At 38.4% G+C, this 19,245-nt stretch overlaps 1 protein-coding gene across 2 annotated transcripts in view; it reads right to left on the minus strand.

Moving 5' to 3' along the window:
• Positions 1–1,826: 1,826 nt before the first annotated feature.
• The window catches only part of LOC103912321 (septin-2), a 40,299-nt gene continuing 22,880 nt past the window's right edge, over positions 1,827–19,245 (minus strand). Inside the window, exons 10-13 of one of the 2 annotated variants that reach the window (XM_009318580.1) lie at positions 18,984–19,067; positions 17,967–18,024; positions 10,713–10,806; positions 1,827–2,959 (exon numbers count right to left, since the gene is read on the minus strand). In XM_009318580.1, the coding sequence (XP_009316855.1) occupies positions 10,738–10,806; positions 17,967–18,024; positions 18,984–19,067 (211 nt within the window). In that variant the 3' untranslated portion in view covers positions 1,827–2,959; positions 10,713–10,737. Of the gene's footprint in view, positions 2,963–10,712; positions 10,807–17,966; positions 18,025–18,983; positions 19,068–19,245 lie in introns of both variants that reach the window. The other variant, XM_009318573.1, reaches the window with a different exon arrangement.

A 19,245-nucleotide genomic window follows, 5' to 3' on the forward strand; every position in this document is an offset into this window, starting at 1 on the left:
CTGGAGGCCGGCCCCCGCGCGAGCGCCCCGCTCGCCGGCCGAAGCGCCCGGACAGCGTCCCCGCTCCGCGGGCAAACGCGGCACACGGACAACTCCCCGAAAGCACCCGGAATCACGCCCGCGAGCATCTGCTGAGGGCTTAAACACGGTACTGGGAAGCGCTCCCTACTCTCAAACAGGGAGAAGGAACACACCATTTAAAAAAATAAACACAAATGGAATAAATAGGAAGCGCGTCTCCAGATTTAGCATCTCAAAATACAGTGGGAAGTCCTGAATCGTACTGCAGCCGTGCTGTGCAAAGGGGGAACGCGTGCTCTGCTTCTATTAAAACATTTCAAAGGAGTGATATGGAAAGTTATTTTGGGTAAAAGCTGTCAGTGTAACTTTTTAAGGAAAGGCAGAAGAGAAGTCAAATGAATTTTAAACACTCCAAAGGCAGTAGTAACACGTGATTTAAGAACAGCTCATAGGAACCTCACCTGAAGAGTAAAGGGGCAAGGAGAGGGGGATGTGAAGCCTCAGGACACGCGGGTCCTTGCCCCGACTTCCACAGCTGCAGGAAGGGGTCATGCTTCCACAGTTCAAGGACACGTAAATAACCAGACTTGAAACTCTCCTGAATGCAGGACAGGATAAGCTTGGCATGGTGATAGCTGCACAAGTGCAAGGACACTCCCCTACTTCAGAACAAAAAAATTACACCGATACCACAGTCCTAACTTTTCAAGTCCTTGTAGTCATCACAGCATTTATCTTGCCATTTCTTCCACCTTCTCATTCAAAACACTCCTCATATCAAAACAAGGAGACACTTCCAAGACCAGAGGTTGGCAATCCCAGGCATGTATGTTTTAAAAACCCATTAACTCATGCTGAGTTCACTTTTAGCATTTGAAAACAAGCAAATATGCTGACAATCACCTGATTTTTTTTTTTTTCCTGATGGTTTGAATCAATGGCTAAAAGAAAGAAGCCAGTAGGAGGCAGACTCTATCGATCAATGATCAGTATCCGCTAGTGAAAGTCTGTTCACTGAGGCTTCACACACAAGAATTGCGACAGTCACTTTAGGTGCCTGGCTTTGAAAGGGGGGCGGGGGGGGGAAGCTCCATTTTTAATAAAATTAAAGATCAGATGCTTTTGAAAGCCTGCTTCCCCATTGTCCTAGTTTGCTTTGAAAGATGAACCTTTCATGTTACCTTTGTTCAGAGAGCTAATCGAGTATGTAACTACTCTATGCAACTAAAGTCTTGGTTTCTCAGGAGGGGTGTGGCTGTTCTGCCTTTCAGAAGCACAAATGGACAGCATATCATTTTAAGAAGGTTGTAAAATATGATGCAAAATTCTGGAAGAAAAACAAGAAAGGTGCACACAATGGCACACAATTCATGAGCAAGTGTTTACCGTTAAATCTCTCACCTTGGCCCTCTTGACAGACATGCTTACAATTCAAATCTTCAGAAAACCTGAAGAGACTTTCTACGAACACAAATCTGACACTCCCTTTCTTCTTTCAAATTCGTTATAGCAGCCACTGAGATAACAATGTAATGTCCATTGTACGCAGTTCAACTCCAAACACAAGCCAAATATGCACCCCTGTGATGCAAATCATTTGTTAAGCCTATCCTGATTAAGCACTCATTGCTAGACAGCAAAATTAGAGCTAATCATTACATAAAAGACACCCCAATTTAGTACAGAAGACAAGGTGTCTCAATCCCGTATCTGCAAAATAATTTACACTTATGCATATATAATACACACAAGACTACAAAAGCATGCAGAAGAGAGCTACAGACTCAGTAATGACATAAAGGAAATAGCAACACTCACGAATTTATAAACTAAGGTGTGCGATCAGATTTTCCAAGGTATTTACACACCTAAAGGATGTCAGTAGGTGCCTAATGAACTTTGAAGAAAAAAAAAGTGGATGCAAAGTCTTGCTACCTAACTTCCAGTTAAAACACTTTTAAAGTTGTTTTGAAATGAAATGAAAGCAGTTTGCATGTAGACAAATTCTAGAAAATGCCTTCATTCCCCAGGGTAAATATCACAATTCCTTTGAATATGCACTGTACACGACACCATTACATTTCATAGATTAGCTTAAAAAAGCCAAAAAAAAAAACCCCACAAAAACCACCCCTAAATTCAAAATTTTCCACATTCGTACAGTTTATTACAAAAATTCAATGAAAATTAGTGTTATGGTATATAAAAAGTTCAGTACATGCCATCGCTCAGCTGACAGATAAAAATGCCTGTGACAGAAATTCTGGCAATCAATAATTGAGACCTGAAGACAAATCCTCAGAGGCATCCACAGAAGTTGTTGGCATGCATAGTGTTTATGGTATGTTAAGGCACGGTGATTTAGAAAAGTCAGCTTCTTTGCATCACTGGTGAATCAGTGTTTTGTACATTTTCTCATGCATCACAAATACAAATCACCAGAGATGAAGCTTCAAAAGTAACCAAAGCACAGGGAAAGTTACGAAAAACTGATAAGATACACAGTGATTTAAAATGGCAAGTGAAAGTTACGATACTGTGCAAACACACATATGTTTACTGTAAACAGGCCACAAAGTCTTTTAGTATTAATCACAAAACCGTTCAGAATAACCTAGCAGATACATGATTAACTCCTTAAACCCATCACAATGACTAGTCCAAACAGTATACTCTATCAGTTTTGGTATAAAAGGGTATAGGGAGGATAATAAAACCACATTTATAAGTATGAAGACAGTGTTACAAAAAGAATCAAAAAAGATACAATATAACTTGATTAACATTGAATATATAAAACAAGCCATTTCACAACACGATCTTCAGACTTTGTGTTTGTTTTAATGCAGGTCTTGATCTGCGGCATCCAGCTTTTGCATTTGAACGTTACCATTGGGTCAAAGAAAACAGAGCACCCATCCACCTGGAGAACTGTATACTGCTGCGAACAAAAGTGGAAAACAAAGAGCATTAGAAAGGACAAACTCATCAGCACTGTCAGAATGTTTGGGGCAGTCTGAGCCCCTCTGAGCAAAGCAGTGTAATCCAGGGAACAGGGCATTTTGGTTACTGCATCACAGGGACCTGCGTTAGAACCAGATCAGCCGAGTCAGATGCGGTTTGGCCCCAAATATTTATCACAAATGTCTAATAAGAGCACATAAATGAGAATCTATTTTTAGTTACATACTTTCTTAAGCACCCACACTCCCCTCTGTCTGCAAGAATACAAGAACTGTGTTACAGCTTATCTCAACAGTAATACACACAAGAAACCAACCTCAGTCAGCCTGTTATATGAAGCATTACTTCTGGTGAGGAAAACGAAAACCACTTATCTAAACAGGGCTAAAAGTAAACAGCAAGTTTGAGGTCATGCACAAACAACTCTTATGACACTGCTTAGGTAAAACAGGATAGCAAACATTTTTTTTCAAGCATTGATACAACAGTATTCATATGGCTGAAAGAAGGGATACTGGTCTGTAATTTCAAAACTACCTACCAGTTTTGGATGTCTCTATAGCTACTTGCCAATCAAAAAGGCTGCTACAACGAAAGCAGAATTCCAGCTTTCCCTGAAAAATGGGCCCTGCTTGAGAAGCTGTGTCAGATTTGGAACTCTGGAGACACCTCAAATTCTCCAGTCCCAAAAATTCAGTACTCAAATTCAAAATCAACCTGTTGTGCTACACTGCTACTTCAAGTATGAAAGAGAAACTAAATTTCTGCCATTGCCTGCCTAACTAATCTGTTACAGAAGATACCTCAAGAGGAAACCGTAACTGATGTTTCAGACTCACAAAGAGACTGGAATTTCCAATAAACATGAAGGCTCAGGTTATAAGCACAGCTGTGCACTGATGTTACCAGCATTAGCAACACAATATCCACATTTTATATGCTCCTAGAACATACTTGGGCAAAGTATGTTTGTGCATTTTCTGTGTGAATTAATTTCACTGCTCCTTCTTCCTAATCTCCTTATGAGACAATATTTTATGATACATTAGGTTGATACTGTTCTTTACAAATTTCATCTCCAGTTTTATTAGACTAACCTTACAGTCCCCCATACTCCTTTCACCAATACATAGCTTTAATAAATGCCTCCATCTGCAATGTGAATTCATATCATTATTTAAGAAAGGTGATACCTTTTCTCCAGTATGCCATTAAAACAAAACTTGCTCAGTAAGGAGCATAACTAGCACTACATACACCTGCACCCTGATGCACATGGTCAAGACAGCTCAAAATCCTGTATTTGTAAAGGTTTCAAAAGTCTTGGGAAGGAATGGGTTTGCCTCCCCCTCAGCTGCTTCCAAGAAAACCACTACAATGCAGGGCAACTTGATATCTCTCCATGTACACTTCTGAATTCCTAATAAATTTGTTTTATAAGCAGTTATATTTTCTCACTGACCTAAATTCTTTTTCTTTAAATAGCATCCATTTTATGTTGTAGCTACAGCCCTTTGAGTGTCCAATCATTAGTAAGAACTTTGAGAAATGGCATCTTTCCAAAAAGAATGAGTATTGGGTGCACCAATGTCCTGTTGTTAGCTAGTTTTTATTCATTTTGCCACTCACATTCCTAATATTTTGGGTTTCTGATATTTCAGTCATCCTCTGTTGACTTCACTGCTTCAAGTTTGTTCCCTTTCCTTTTGCTAGTCTGTAGCAACACCTCATACTTCCCCAAAGTAATATACTTGGCTGATGACATTCACTAAGTTACAAAACTGGCCTTTTAACTGCTTTCCAATGTTTATCAGTCAATTTAATACGCTTAACATGGGTTAACATCCACTGAGTCACATATAGATACCAGGCTCCAAGGTCTAGAACTATAAGAAATGTTCCTCTGAAAATGTTTATTTAGCAAAAGGTAGTCTGAAGCATTTACAGGTCTGCTGTGGTACCATGTCAGGCTTTGGCACGGACTTGGTAGGTCTGTGTACTCCACTCCTCAGGCCCGCTAATGCCCAAGAAATTCTGACAGCGAGCACGTCCCCTCACCCCCTGCATCCCATATGCATCCAACAGCTGTACTGGATGCAGCAGTACGTCACTGAGATACAGGAAGAGGTGGAATATGTCAATTGTGTCATACCTGCGTAATCAAGCCTCTTGGAGGCAGAGTGCAAGATGCCACTGCACATATTCACAAGAATTGAGAATGCCACTGTAGCCGCTGCACTGTGGACTTCATATTTACCAAGGCATTGACACATTACTGAAAAGCAAATAAATGTATTTCCACTCACCCCTGACATCTCCCCACAAAACAAGATTTCTGCAGTGACCCATTAGGAATTTTATATTCTCTCTTTTTTATATTTTCTGGGATCACTTGGCAAAAATTGAACCAATCTGCATTTATCTATTTACTGACAAAATTTACTGAGATACAGTTTGGGCAATACGTGAAAGTATCAAAAAAACTTGCTATTCGGTGTTTTAATCTTTTTCATTTTATGTTTTGCAAACATTGTGTCATTCCTTGGAAAGCTCTGAAGTCTGCAAAGTAGAGAGTGTTTTGGTTTTTGGGAGATGGAGGGACCATTTCTCCCTCCTCTCTACAAGCACAACAGCAGTTCTGGAAATTGGTCTCAGTGGGAATGTGCTTTTCAAGATGCATAAATCCTACAATGTTAGAAATGATACACCGCTATTTCTAGGAGAGAATTTTCCTCCTAGAAATAGGTCCTGACAAACTCCTGGAAATTTTGCATACAGAAAATGCAGACAGATAAAAATCCAAGCAAGATTCTTTAAGAGCCAGAAAACAGACAATATTTAGGTACAGGAGGTTTACACACTTGACCAATACTACATACTAATGAATCATATTTTTTCTGTACAATGCTTTGAAGACTACAATTTTAACAAAGTACTACCTTTTTCCTATTGGGAAGAGTCGCACAACTTACTTTCTGTCAAAGGCCACTGACAGAGATGCTATGGAACAGCCAAGGTCACAATCCAAGTACAACATTGTCTTTTATTATGTCCTACTTACAATCCAGGAACATGACTTTCACCAACTGAGAGCAGTATGGACTAACAGGGAGATGCAAGATACTAATTTTAGATTAACAAACTCAAATGAAAGAGTTATTGTTCTATACATCAAGAATTAAAAGCCATAACACAACTCTCATCTGGCTCTCTGCACATTATATACAAGGGCAGGTGGGCACCAGCTACAAGGTAGCTCTTGAGGACCCTGCTAAGGCCTTTCTATACAAGTTAACTTCAAGGTCCTATGGAGCCACACAAGTTCAGCACTTCAGTTGTACAGTAGCAGAGGAAAAACAACAGTTTCTATCAGAAGTCTACCCTCTAAGGGCAACAAAAACTTGTGCTAGCCCATCAGTGCAGGGTTTGCTGAACAACTCCCCAGTTAGAAGAGCTGAAAAGAACTGGAGAATGATGCCGCTCTTCTAGTCTAGTTTCTAGCCAGAGAAACATCCACTGGCAGTGCCATGCAGTTGTTCCAAATGCTACAAATTTGCCCAAGCTTCACATTCTCTAGGCTCTCAATTTCAGCTGCCAAAAACTACAACATGATCTTTACTTCCTCAAATGACATTTCTCATCAGATCAATTCAGCATTCAGCAGCATCGTTTTAGAAGGCTGGTTGCTATGACAATGCTTTGTGTTGTTCTGTCAAATGATGTCAATTCATTGGTAGAAAGAACTAGCTGTTTCGTTCCTTTAGTACTGTTCTTATCAAGAATTGGAACAGTGTTAGTGAGCTCAGGAGGCTTTAAAATGCTTGTGGAAATCATGACCTATACTAAAAGAATTTTCAACATCCTACAGATATTTTAAGTGCAAGATGCTTGCGTTTTTTTCTGAACACATTTCCCTAACCATAACTACATTTCCAGCTGGCTATATTTGTTTTTCATAGCCTGGCTTCTGTTACTGGTTTGTCCCAGTATGATCTTGAAGCTGAGTGGAAGACAGACAATCCAGATTTGTAAGAATAACAAGAGGAAAACAGATTGCAAAGAGCTACACTTTCAGAAACAGAGAAAGGAAGAAACGCCCATCAATAACCATTTCATTTGAAAAAGTAATTCCAGCTTTTCGTAATAGTTGCTCATCTGAGATAGACAAGTTGAGAAACTAGTAAATATGCTGTTGAAGTTACTGCAGGCGTATTTCAAAAGCATTTCGTATTGGAGTATCCAAATAAAACTAAATCTGTTTTAGTTTTTGGTAACTTATTCCACCCCTCCATCTCCTTCCTCTCCAATCCTTCATTTGAACTGTCAAATATAAGAAGCAATAAGCTTCTACACTTTACAGCAGTGTCTTGCATTTTAGAAGTAAAATCTGAAAAATCAAGCTTGTCTTGAAGTCTTTACCATGTTCCACATGCACTGTTTGTACACAGAAGCTATGAAAAGTTTAGAGGAAACAGACAAAAGCATCGGTCAACACACCTTCATTAGGGCTGCACTCAAAATCTCTTAATTGCCACCATCATGTAGAGTAAGTCTGCACTCACAGGCTTTTGTCAAAAACTGCAGTTGGCACACTGGTCACTACTGTGTCCAAAATCATCTTCCTTTCCTACTTCTAACCCAGCCTCCACCAGTGCTGCTCTTCGTTCCCCTTCAGGTTTCTACTTCTCCACAGCAAGAAATCTGGCCATCCTCTTTGGAAACTTTGAACACATTCCCTGCGTATGATCTTTGCCTTTGTCACTCCCCTTTTGCTTCTCTTACTCTAGCCTTGAAAGTAAAGGAAACTGCTTGAAGTAAATTCTCCCTTTGCTCTTTCCATGAAACCTTTAAAGATGCCCCTATTCAAAAGGGATCAGGTAAACCAGACCTCCCAGTCATCCCATCTGTGTAGCACTTTATGATAATACAGACTCATCAGTCTGTTTGACAAGGATTCGAGTTTAGTATTTCTTAATCATTATGCAATGTCAAACTCTTTCCAAAAAACCCCAAAGCATTCAGCAATCTTCTCCCCACTCCGAAATACATCTGAAACCAGAAGTGGGTATTTCGCATCTTTGGATATTGCCATATTTCGTTATCCTACTGTTTACTCTCCAGCTCTTATCTATGAAGGTATTTACACCATACTTCTTTTTCCCAAAATATCTGAAAACATCTTTATATCTGTGCTTTATGAAGGGGAAAATATTTTTAAGGGACTTTTGAAGAAAATCAATAAATACGTACTTATCCAAAATAAAGAGAGTGAAAATGTTAATTTTTTCATAAATTAACTATAAAGTTACATATTTTTCTCAGCACAAAGCAAGGGTGCAAAACAGCAACTAGAGGAGAGACTGTGCTTTCAGTAGCAGAGCTGATCCTTTAAAGTTCTTGTAAAACTAGAACCCGAGAGATGCTAAAGATAAGCTGTGATAGAACAAAAAGATTGATATCAAGTATATTTAAATTTGTTGGCAGTTTGGTTCTGTTAACTACTGTGTTAATTACAAGTTTCCTGGTTTCTCTAGAAATAGTGAGTTCAATAAAATACAGCAAATACATCTGATGGGAATGCTGGAGGTTGAAATCATCATTCCTACTAAACTGCAAAGTCAGTTAACATGCATGAGAGAAGCTTCCCTAAGCCTAAGTTCTAGGTGAGGATTCACTTCAACGTGCAGACAGGATCATACAGCAACACTCTGGTTTAGCAGGACTGCAATCGCAGTTCTGACTGTGCATATTAGCCAACAAATTATGCTAAAAGTCTATCAATCAATATCTCAAGGGTAACAAAAAAGAAGTTCAAAATTCTTTCCTGAAAGCAATCTGTCAAACAATATGATTTCCATAGCAGCTGCAGAAACGTAGTTTAGCAGATTCCAAAGAAACAGTAGGACCTCCACATATGAAGACCTCATTCAAATCCTTCTCAAATGTGTTCACATTCAATATTTCAGACCAACTAACTTGCTTAAGATTTAGTTCAAACTAAATCACAACAAGATCATGTGGATGCTTAGTTAAATCTGCAAAGCTCTCCTGCTTAACACATTCAGTGGTCCAAGAAGTATTCCAGATTAGCAATGTAAAATATCTACAAAATAACATCACTTGGATGCACTTGAACATGCTCAGCACTCTGTTTACTTATGCATCCATAGCTGCAAATTCAGCCTGGGACAAACCATGCTCCAACTTGTTTTTATAAATACCATATCCAGTATTGCCAGAAGCTGTGAAACACAGGGAATCCTGGTGCCATTACTGGCTAACTATTAATGGGAATACTGCATCCTATTAGCCTTTAGATACTGATTTCACAGCAAATCCAGTATCTAGGAACCGAAGAAAGAGCTCTGAATATATTTGTATCATCTGCCATCCTGTGCTCTGCAAGCAACAACTATGGACAAGCCTGTCAGATTTAGGGTGGGTTTTTTTCTTACCGAGTATCAGTTTAAATGATGCCACGTAATTAAATGTGATTTGTAAGTTGCAGAAAGAATTGAGCTCCTTTTGCAAAAACCAGTAATAATAATTTACACTACATAAGGTTTCCCACATCAGCCATTTGCACAAGCAGTCAGAGTTTGGCCACATGATAACAAAGTCACCATGAAAACTTAGGACCTTCAGCTCAGACTAAAATATTTAACAGGATGCATAATTACCAGCTCCTGTCTGGCGAAGTGAGAGCTTTATGTCAGACACTGCTATCACATACACTGCATGGTCAGCCACAAAATTATCCTCAGTGTTTAGATTTCCAACTCTGGGAAAAATATATCTTAGTATGGAAGTTGGAAGACATGCTGTGAAGACTCCTCTATCTGCAAGACTTGGAAGCATGACAGTAAGAAACCTGAGTTTGAATTACTTTTTTCCCCCCTTAACTACTTCACTCAAAGATCACAGTGCACATACCAGTAAAACCATCAACATCTGCTTAAATAGGAATCCAGTGAATAAGTTTATTCCTTAGGAGACTTTTTTTTTTTCTTAAATATAAACAGGAAGACTGAAGGTTCAAATAAAGGCAACAAAAAATCTCCTTATTTTAGGCTTGGAATGCTGGCAGCTGCCACAAGGTCATAAGGGATAATATAATCCATTTTATTCAAGCTTTACATTCCAGAAGACCAGCAATCACAACTAGAGTATTAAACTAAAGTATTAAGCAACAAGACTCCTCATATCCTTCTATTTTTTATTCTTGCATTTAAAAGAAAAATCATGCCAGAAGAGCTGCATTCCAGAGAAAGCATGAATATTTGCTACAAGATGTTTTTTTCTGCACTCACTCTGATGCCACCTAATATATCATATATGACATCAAGGGAGTCTGTACTCAGTACACGTAACCAGTTTGTCTAAAATTTTGTTTGGTTCTTTGAAAAAAACGCTATAAATTCAGCAGCCTACATAAACAAAAGTTAGGGTGTTTTGGGGTATGTATAGTCAAATTAATTTTCTGAGCAGCTTTTGCTAACAGAAGCAAAGCCAGATGATCCAAAAATAAGGCACTGAAGATAAGTATTTACAGGTCTTAAAAACAGCTGGAAAGGTAACATCTGCATAGATCCTTTTCTCTAGTCTACCCAGAACATCACTCAATTTTTTCCTACAAGTACTGTAAAAGCAAGTCCAAAGTGCAAAATTAACAATAATCATTGTGAAAATCTTATGTAAGAGGAGTAAACAAGTCAAAAAAGTCATACCTGATGCATCCAGATGTTAAGCATCTTAATCATCACCAGGCTTCATTCTCATTTGGGCTTGCATCTGTGCAATCATCTCCTGCATGCGGCGCAGCTATAAGAGAAAAAACACCCACATGTTTAAAACAATTTCACAAGGAATCCAAAATCCAGGAAACTTTACACCTTTTTCTTCCATGGTAGAACGCAGATCTGATTTGCCTCTTTATAAATTGGAAATGTTAGATTAATTCACATGATTGAATACTTTGTTTTTCCCATCTCAGATTCTTTAATGCACTACATCTAACTTTCACAAAAGATTGTAAGAATACTTATAATGAAAATTAAGCAATAAAATCCAAATCTTTTGAAGTTTGCAGACCTGTGAATTAACATTTAATCTACAATAAAGAAAACATGCCCTTTATGTGTGTACAGAGATACACTACTGTCCTGTTTCAGTTGGGATAGAGTTAATTTTCTTCCTAGTAGCTGGTATAGTGCTGTGTTTTGGATTTAGTATGAGAGTGAGCGAGCTGAAGCAGCTTTGTTCTGATACAAGTGCTCAAAGCATAATATCATGTATGAATACTCATCTTGTGGCTAACCAGACACTGTGCGGACAGAATTTAAAAACTACTTCAAACGCAAAATAGAAATATGTTTACAAAATTTGGAAAGACAGACTAAACATATTAAGCACCAATATTTTTACATCTAAACAATGACCTTTCCTGGAAATAACCGTTTTCTTAAAGGCATTTTCTTATGACACTTCTAAGTTAATTTCCATCTCATAAAAGGCCAGTTATATATAATGCTTCCCCCCCAAAAAAAACCCCACATTGATTTAAATAAATGTTCCTAAGAAAGAATAAGAAACTCTAATACAGATTTTCAAAACGTATATGCAAATACCTCTAATTTGGTTTACAAATGACTAGGTATTTCCTTCCAGATGCACGTGGGGAAGCTCCACATACACAATTGTAAGTGCCCTATCTTCCAAACTGGAAAAGAAATAGGCTGCAATTTCCATGCACACTGTATAACATACGAGTGCATCTCAAACTGGAGATCATGTAATAATCTGAGGCTTGTATAACAAGTTTTCATTATTCTAAGAAGAATTGTGTAGTTTTTAATATATCCAGCTTTTTTCCCTCTTTAGGAAAAAGTAGAGAATTGCTTTCATTTATTTTCAGGGGGGACGGGGGGCTGGGACAGATACCTCTTCAACTCAAAAAGCACTGCTATGTTTAAACAAGTATACTGTATTTTCATCCAGTCAACCACATTAGCTATTGTGATACTAGTTACTCCATCAGATTCAGTACAAAAGAATCTGTGATAAATGCTCGACTACACGTATGTGGTGCTGAGCTGTTTGTTTTTAAAAAAAAAAAAGCTGAAAGAAACATCACAGAACAGGGAAAAATTAACTGCAGATGCCTATATCACTTTTTCTTGCCTGGCCTCAGATACAGATTTGGGAAAGAGAAAGAAAGCAGAGCTTGCAGCATAGCCAGAGACAACAGATCTTGCCTAAGACTAGCTGGCTTATATACGGGTACCCATCCTCTTGCTGCAGCACCACAGGGTTCAGTAGAGGCTAATTCAGGTTCCTGTGACTGCAGCATAGATACACTCTGACAAAAGGAGATTCACACAGGAATGGTGTGAGATACAGTCAAGTCTGTAGTGATTATTATATACCCATCTACATCTTTCTGCTAAACACTTAAAACAAAAAGCTTATCAAAAAAGATGGCATAATGCTGCAGGAAGGAGGAGAAAAAAAAAAAGCTGAAGATCTCAGAAATGAGAGTTGCATTGATTCCGTGGTCCAAGAAAAGTTTCAAAGATCAACCTGTAAAAATGTAAGACACCTGGTCTTTTGAACCGCCCCTCTGCAGATTTACCATCAGAATAAAACCAGCTTTTTGGAAGCTCGCCTACTTGAGCTTTCCCAAGAGCACTCCAAGATGAGCCATGAAACATTCCCAAAACAGAAACCATGCAGTAGTCACAGGAGAAGATACTGCTGCACATGTATTATGGTGATTGCTCAAACACAGCATTCTGCTAAGAGCCAACATCATATTTTAAGACTTAAATACAGCGTTGAGTCTCGCATTTTCTTAATCTTAATTGATAAAATATGCCCACACCATGAAAGAAATCAGATGCTGCATATGACTCAAATGTAAGGTAGGACAAAAGCACTAGGAGACCGACTCTGCTCTAACATTAAGACTGTAAGAAGATTTTCCATTTTCATGTGGTATTTTCAAGATCTACTGGTAGAGTCTTAATCTCATCCATTAGCTAAATAATGGCAATTTTCTGAAGCTACTTTAGCATAATTCAGCAGAAAAACTTTCAGGCACAAAGCCTGTTAAAAAAAAATAGGCACAATGTTATCTCCTATGGCCATTAGTAGGTAAGTCGCCACTAAAGTTTCCTTTTTGTAATGAAAGTTGGCAAAAAAAAAAAGTAAGTGTACTCAAGCACACCTACCTTTTTCACTGCCTCCTGTGCTGCATCAGCATTTTGTTTTGGTTTTTGTTGAGCATTTGATATGCAAACAATCCAGAATGGTTGCTTTCTGCTGTAAAACTGTGGCTTCTCAAGAGCTCTAAGCAAACTCACAACTGTCAGTTTCCTAACAGTATTCTTAGCAGACAATCTATGAGTAATGATATATACCACACACTAAAATCTGGCTGCATAACTACAGGGCTAAAGTTAGAGGTAATAACTGAGCTTAGGGAGAATGCACACAAATATCTTGGAGAGAAAGTCCAGTAAGAATTTTAATTTTACACTCGAGCTGACAGGATTAAAACTAAAAAAATGGAGAATCAAGCTGTATTGTACTCAAAGTGGTAACCATGTCAGTCTCTTCCACAATTCCCCTTCAAGTAGGGGACAGGACATAAGAACCATTCCTAAACATTCATTACAATACAAGCTAAAAACAATTAGTGTGTTGTCACCTTACTAGACCTACCACATAGACAGAAACAATCTTTCCTCTTAATAAAGGTGAATGTAAAAGATCACACAAAAGACTGAAATTGATGTCATATCAACATCTGTGTTCCCTTCACTGTTGGGGATTGGAAGCATCAGGGGCATACCGTGACTTTGATCTTGCTCAGCAGTAAACCCTCTCACCCTTGTAAGAGCAGCATTAATATATTCTGCAGGCAACTTGCATTCATCCCCTAAAGAAAGGATACTACAACATAGTAACATAGGGTCAATGCACATGATGAAAAGGAAGCTAGGAAACAATGTTTGGAAATCTGTTGAGACAAACAATTCCCGTGAATTCCCAGATAACAAAAATCGAAAGAGTAAACTTAACCTTGGTATAAACGCCACTTAGTTTACTTATCATGTCAGGACTAAAATTTACTTCAAACTATCATGTAATTACTGGGTAGTGACTACACATAACTACTGTAGCAACATAGAAAGGAAACAAACATCTAAAATGAGAGTTAAGGTTACAGAGTTAGAAGTGAACCATACAGCTTCTTAATGGCTTCTAAGCCATTAACAGAAACCACAGATACACAGCTTTGCTTTACCTGCAAGATTTCATCTGTAGTATGTTTTGCCCAGAATACCAACAAGTAGTACTCCTGTCTGAACAAGGTGAGTGGCTTTTCAGTGACAACCCTACAGATATCACAGGAAAAGAAATACCTAAACCAAACAATATCTACTTCCCACTGACACGCTTCCCCTCCCCACACCAAATATGATTATTTCTGCCCATACCTATACATAAGAAAGTTCCTAAGGGAAGAGGCTGCAAGAATAGGGCGAGATAGAAACTTGTAGACAGTGTATTTTCTAGTACACCAGGATGTTCCCATGACAGTTGCTGTTGGTTAAAAATACTTCCAATACCAAAGAGTACAACTAATCTTGTTAACTGAAGACAAGAAAAATTCTCCTGACAAAGTTCCTACATTGGCAAAGGAGCTACCATCAAGATAAACATCTTTCATAGGACACATTGACATTATAAATAGCAGAAGTCACTATGGCCACAGCAATCACGCTACATGGGCAGCAAGCATTGCTCTTTCAAAGAACAATGCCAAAGGACCAAAAAAAAAGCAATTACTCAAAAAAAAAAAAAAAGTTGTTCTTCATTCCAGCTCCCAAGGGATTCCCATCGCTAATTGCTTACTAAGGGTTTTCTTCTCATGATGTTCTCCCAGGACCGAGACTACATCACTTCACAGAGGAAGGCTGAAGCATTCTGCATAAAGCATGCGTCCTTCCCCGTGCACCAGGCAATAGCATTCCACAACACAAATTAAACCTTAGAGCTGTTTTTATTTCCCTCAGGTCTGCAGGCCTTCAGCAGCCGCCATGCTGTCTCTCCACATAAAAGTTTTCACCTTATCTTTCAAGAAAACACTTACGCAAATACCTGCAACACCAGGCAGTTACTTGCACACACTCATCACATCCTCACCTACCCACAGGGCTGCTGCTGCTAGACTCCAGCCTGGCAGCCCCGCCACTGCAGGCTGTCCCCCCACTGACTCCCATACTAAACCAGGGTTCTTAATCTCATCTGCCAAAGCGTTAAACACATTCAGAAAGTGGAAGGACAGAGAGAAAACAAATTTCAACACTGCGGTTAATTCTATGATATTCAGCCTACTGCTGACCAACTCCACTGAAGACAGTGGAGCAAAGGGATTTGCCCAAAGCCTCAGGGTAGCTCACTGGAAAAATCAGAAGCACCTTGTTCCTTGCTGTTTTCATGTAATTATGGCCTTAACATTTTTCTGGAAGTATTGCCCCTCAAAACTTTGAAAGGTTTTTATTATGAGATATTTTCAGAGTAGGAAGAATATGGCACAACACTGCAAACTAAGTTTGTGCCCATTTACACTACAACATCAAAATAATCTGAACTGCAGCACATTTATAGTAAGGAACATGGATACCTTTATTCTTATTTTCACTTCCCAGCTCAGAAAAACAGGTCATCACTTGCAAATGAGCAGAAAGCACAACCAGACTGAGCAATAAATCCACAATGACAGATTAGCAATTCTAAATTGCTGAACTGGGGACCACATCCTTTGGCATAATAAAAGATCATTTAGCAAAAGTGATGCTTTGATAAAGATGATCCTGGCACTAGCCCAAGCATTCATTCCTTCCAAGGTTATATAAACCTCACAAAACTGTAAATAGAAATTCAAGCACCATTACTGATGGGAATGCAAAACAGGAGGGGAAGTGGATATTTGTTTTCTCTGCGAAGGCCATGGAATGCAAGCCCATTTCCTCTGTGCCTCTTTCCTCCCCAGACTTTTCCCAGTCTGAACCTTAGGGATGATACGGAGATGAAGGGATTTCATACTGGCTTATCTACAGAAGATTCAGCAAAGCCTTTTGATCTCTTTGGGACAATAGAACGCAGAAGTTAAAAACCTATTTGTTTTTTCAAGTTCTAACCTAATCCTCTGCAACTTCAGCAGCAGTTATTCAGAGATGATTAGTCCCAGAGGAAACTTTCAAAGACTGTCCTCCAAGAACTTCAAGACTTCATCCCTTTAGCCATGTTATATAAAAAATACATTACATACATTATATATAAAAAAATACTATATATACATTCACACGGATGGGTCAGAATAGACAGGTATATAATAATGTGCCTACCATATTAACAGTTTCCAGGGGAACCTGTTACAAGAGACTTTTTTCAGATGTAAGCCTTAAGACAAATAGTTCTACAAGGATACCCAAGTTTCTACTTAACTACTAGACACGTACAATTGATATAGTTCAAATAACAGGAGAAACAGTTATGACTTAAATTCTAAGTCTACCGCCTGAATCTTGGAAGCATTAAGAAGAAAAAGGAAAAAAACCACAAAACATTCCAAACAATGCTCCTGACATTTGCAAAGCATCTAGTATTCCTGGCTATCAGCTGATGGTCTCCTGTTTTGCGCACACATCAGTAAATGGGAGGCAGTTAATTTGTGTACAGAACACTTGCAGAAGTTCCACTCTCATATGTGCATGGCCATCAAGCGTGCTTATGTTGCTGAAATGAAATAATACAGTGATAAAGATGCAACTCATTTAATCTCCAGAAATTCATATTATTAACTACCAATTATGGTGATAATCAGCTGCTTCTGCATTTCCTTTTAGGAAAGTTTTTTGCTATTTATGTCAACATGCCAGGGTTAGCCAAGAGCTAACCAGGGTCAGCTATTTTTAAATATGGATACTATCAAGGAAAATGAAAATCCACAGACCGAAGGAGCTATATTTCAAAAATTTCCATGTACGGGAGTCTGAATCTTTCTCCTCAGAAATACACAAAACTGCTTGTAGGTTTTTTTATTTCTTACTCCAAATCACTGCATATATGCATCGATCTTTTAAATCATGCCTTCCTGCATTTATGGACTTGGATCCAAGCTGAATTGGATAAAAGAAGGATGAACAGAAAAAACACTATCTTCCAATTGGCAGCAAGTCTTAAGTTTTCACAATGCAAGCAGTCATAAGCATTGGCAGTGTACTACTTTAATTTAAATACTAGGCTAAAAATCTCTGAATCTTCAGAACTTCAGCATAAAAATGTTAAGTTGAAAGGCCTAGTAATAACTTGAAACCAGAATAAGAAATCAGAGATTGAAAACACCAAATCCGCAAGTTGACTGGTACAACATAAATAATATGAATTTTGCTGCAACTCAAGATTAAGATGAAAAAACCACACACATTAATTATATCATGGGATTTTTAAGACTCAACCACCTTTTTCTAGTCCATAGCCACAAGACATAAGAAGAAATTTACTGGTAACATGCTTGTAGTAAGCCATACACATCTGAAGTGACATTAGACTACCAGTCTACCCCAACATACTATGTTTAAAGCAGCATGTGTGGCTGATAAACATAAATTGATTTCAATACTTAAAAAATAGCAACTATCCTTACGGAAAGTTAGCATACAAACTGGAAGTGATAAATACCCTGCCTACAACCATGAGTCCACATGCTACCTACCATCCACAGTATGCAAGCGACTATAAACAAAACACTTTGTATGGGCAACTTATATGTTCAGATTAGGTCTGTCATTTTTCACAACTCCAATCTTACACTCTGCAGGTAGTAGCTGATGTAGAATAATGGTAGAATAATGCAATTGGAAGGTAGCACATTATATTAAAGAACAAGAGTTTTAGAAGTTCCCTCTTACCTCAGCCTCTTTCTGCTGGAGGATTCTATCCTTGTCTACCACTTCTTCTTCAACAGGCCTATTGAACAAAAGAATGCATTGATGGTGTAAGATACAGAAGTAAAAATCTCCAAGAAGAGATTCAAGGCTCATATTTCAGCTAATATAACAACAACAAAAAAGTCTACATGCTTCCACACAGGGGAGAATTAGGACATTCTTAAACCCATGCCTCCCTTTTGTAAAATGCTGTCTTTACCTCATAGATTCCTGTTATTCACTCTCCGTTTCTTAAAATTTGATTTCTTTGCTGCTGTGGGGATTTTTTGTCATTTACTCTAAGCAAGAGATTCCCTCCACTATCTATACATGGTACAAAAATCAACCATTAAAAAGCTGTGTAGGCTATTTCCTTTCTTCTTTAAGATCAAAATGCTTGGCTGAATACTTAAAGAACAAGTAAAGTGGGGACAAGAATAAGTTGCTATCAAAAAAGATACAGCACAGGTAGATGCGGATTTTTTGCATTAAGTTGCCAAGGGGAAAAAAGCCACAACACACACACACACACACTAGCAAAAAAAGATTGTTTGGTCTAAACTTCTCTCTCTAGCTATATATGAAGAAGCAAGAGAACAGCCACCATGGCAGTCCTGCAATAACTGGAGAAGCAACATCCTACCTAATCAGATAGGCTGGGGCCTACTAGAGTTTATTTTTTCCAAGTAGACATCATTAAATAAAAACCAATCTTGCTTGCAGCCCAGTAATTCTTTATGTGCATTCCAATTAGAAGCGTAAAGAAGAAGGAACAGATACAAAAACAAGAACAGCTTTTCTAAGTATGGCACTTCGCTAGGTATTATTCCTCTTCAAGAAGAGCATTTCATACAAGTTTCAGTAACTCCATCGACTGAAATCTCATGAGAAATTATTAGTTACAGGTGGGATTAGTTAGGAGGAAGAGCAAGTTCAACATCACAGTGGAAAAAGAAGAGACTCACAAGCAGCAGAGCCCAAAGGCATGCACATACTTACTTGCCAGTTCGTTTTAGCCTCTCCGAACGGAAGTTCTCGTAGTGCAAATCTTGGGTCACCTCCTGCAGGTCCTGCATGTGCGTTCTAGAACATGCAAAGAGCTATTGTACACTTTGCCCTTCTTGTCAAAGGGAAGAAAAACACTCTTATCTTCTATTTTTGCTTTATAAAATGGATGTATTTACTGGAAAAATAATCGTTACAGACCAAGCCTGCCATAAAGCTAGCCAGAACACTGCTTTCATGTTTATTGGTCTTTAAT

The sequence above is a fragment of the Pygoscelis adeliae genome, unplaced genomic scaffold, assembly GCF_000699105.1.
Source record: "Pygoscelis adeliae isolate BGI_AS28 unplaced genomic scaffold, ASM69910v1 Scaffold410, whole genome shotgun sequence".
NCBI lineage: Eukaryota > Metazoa > Chordata > Aves > Sphenisciformes > Spheniscidae > Pygoscelis > Pygoscelis adeliae.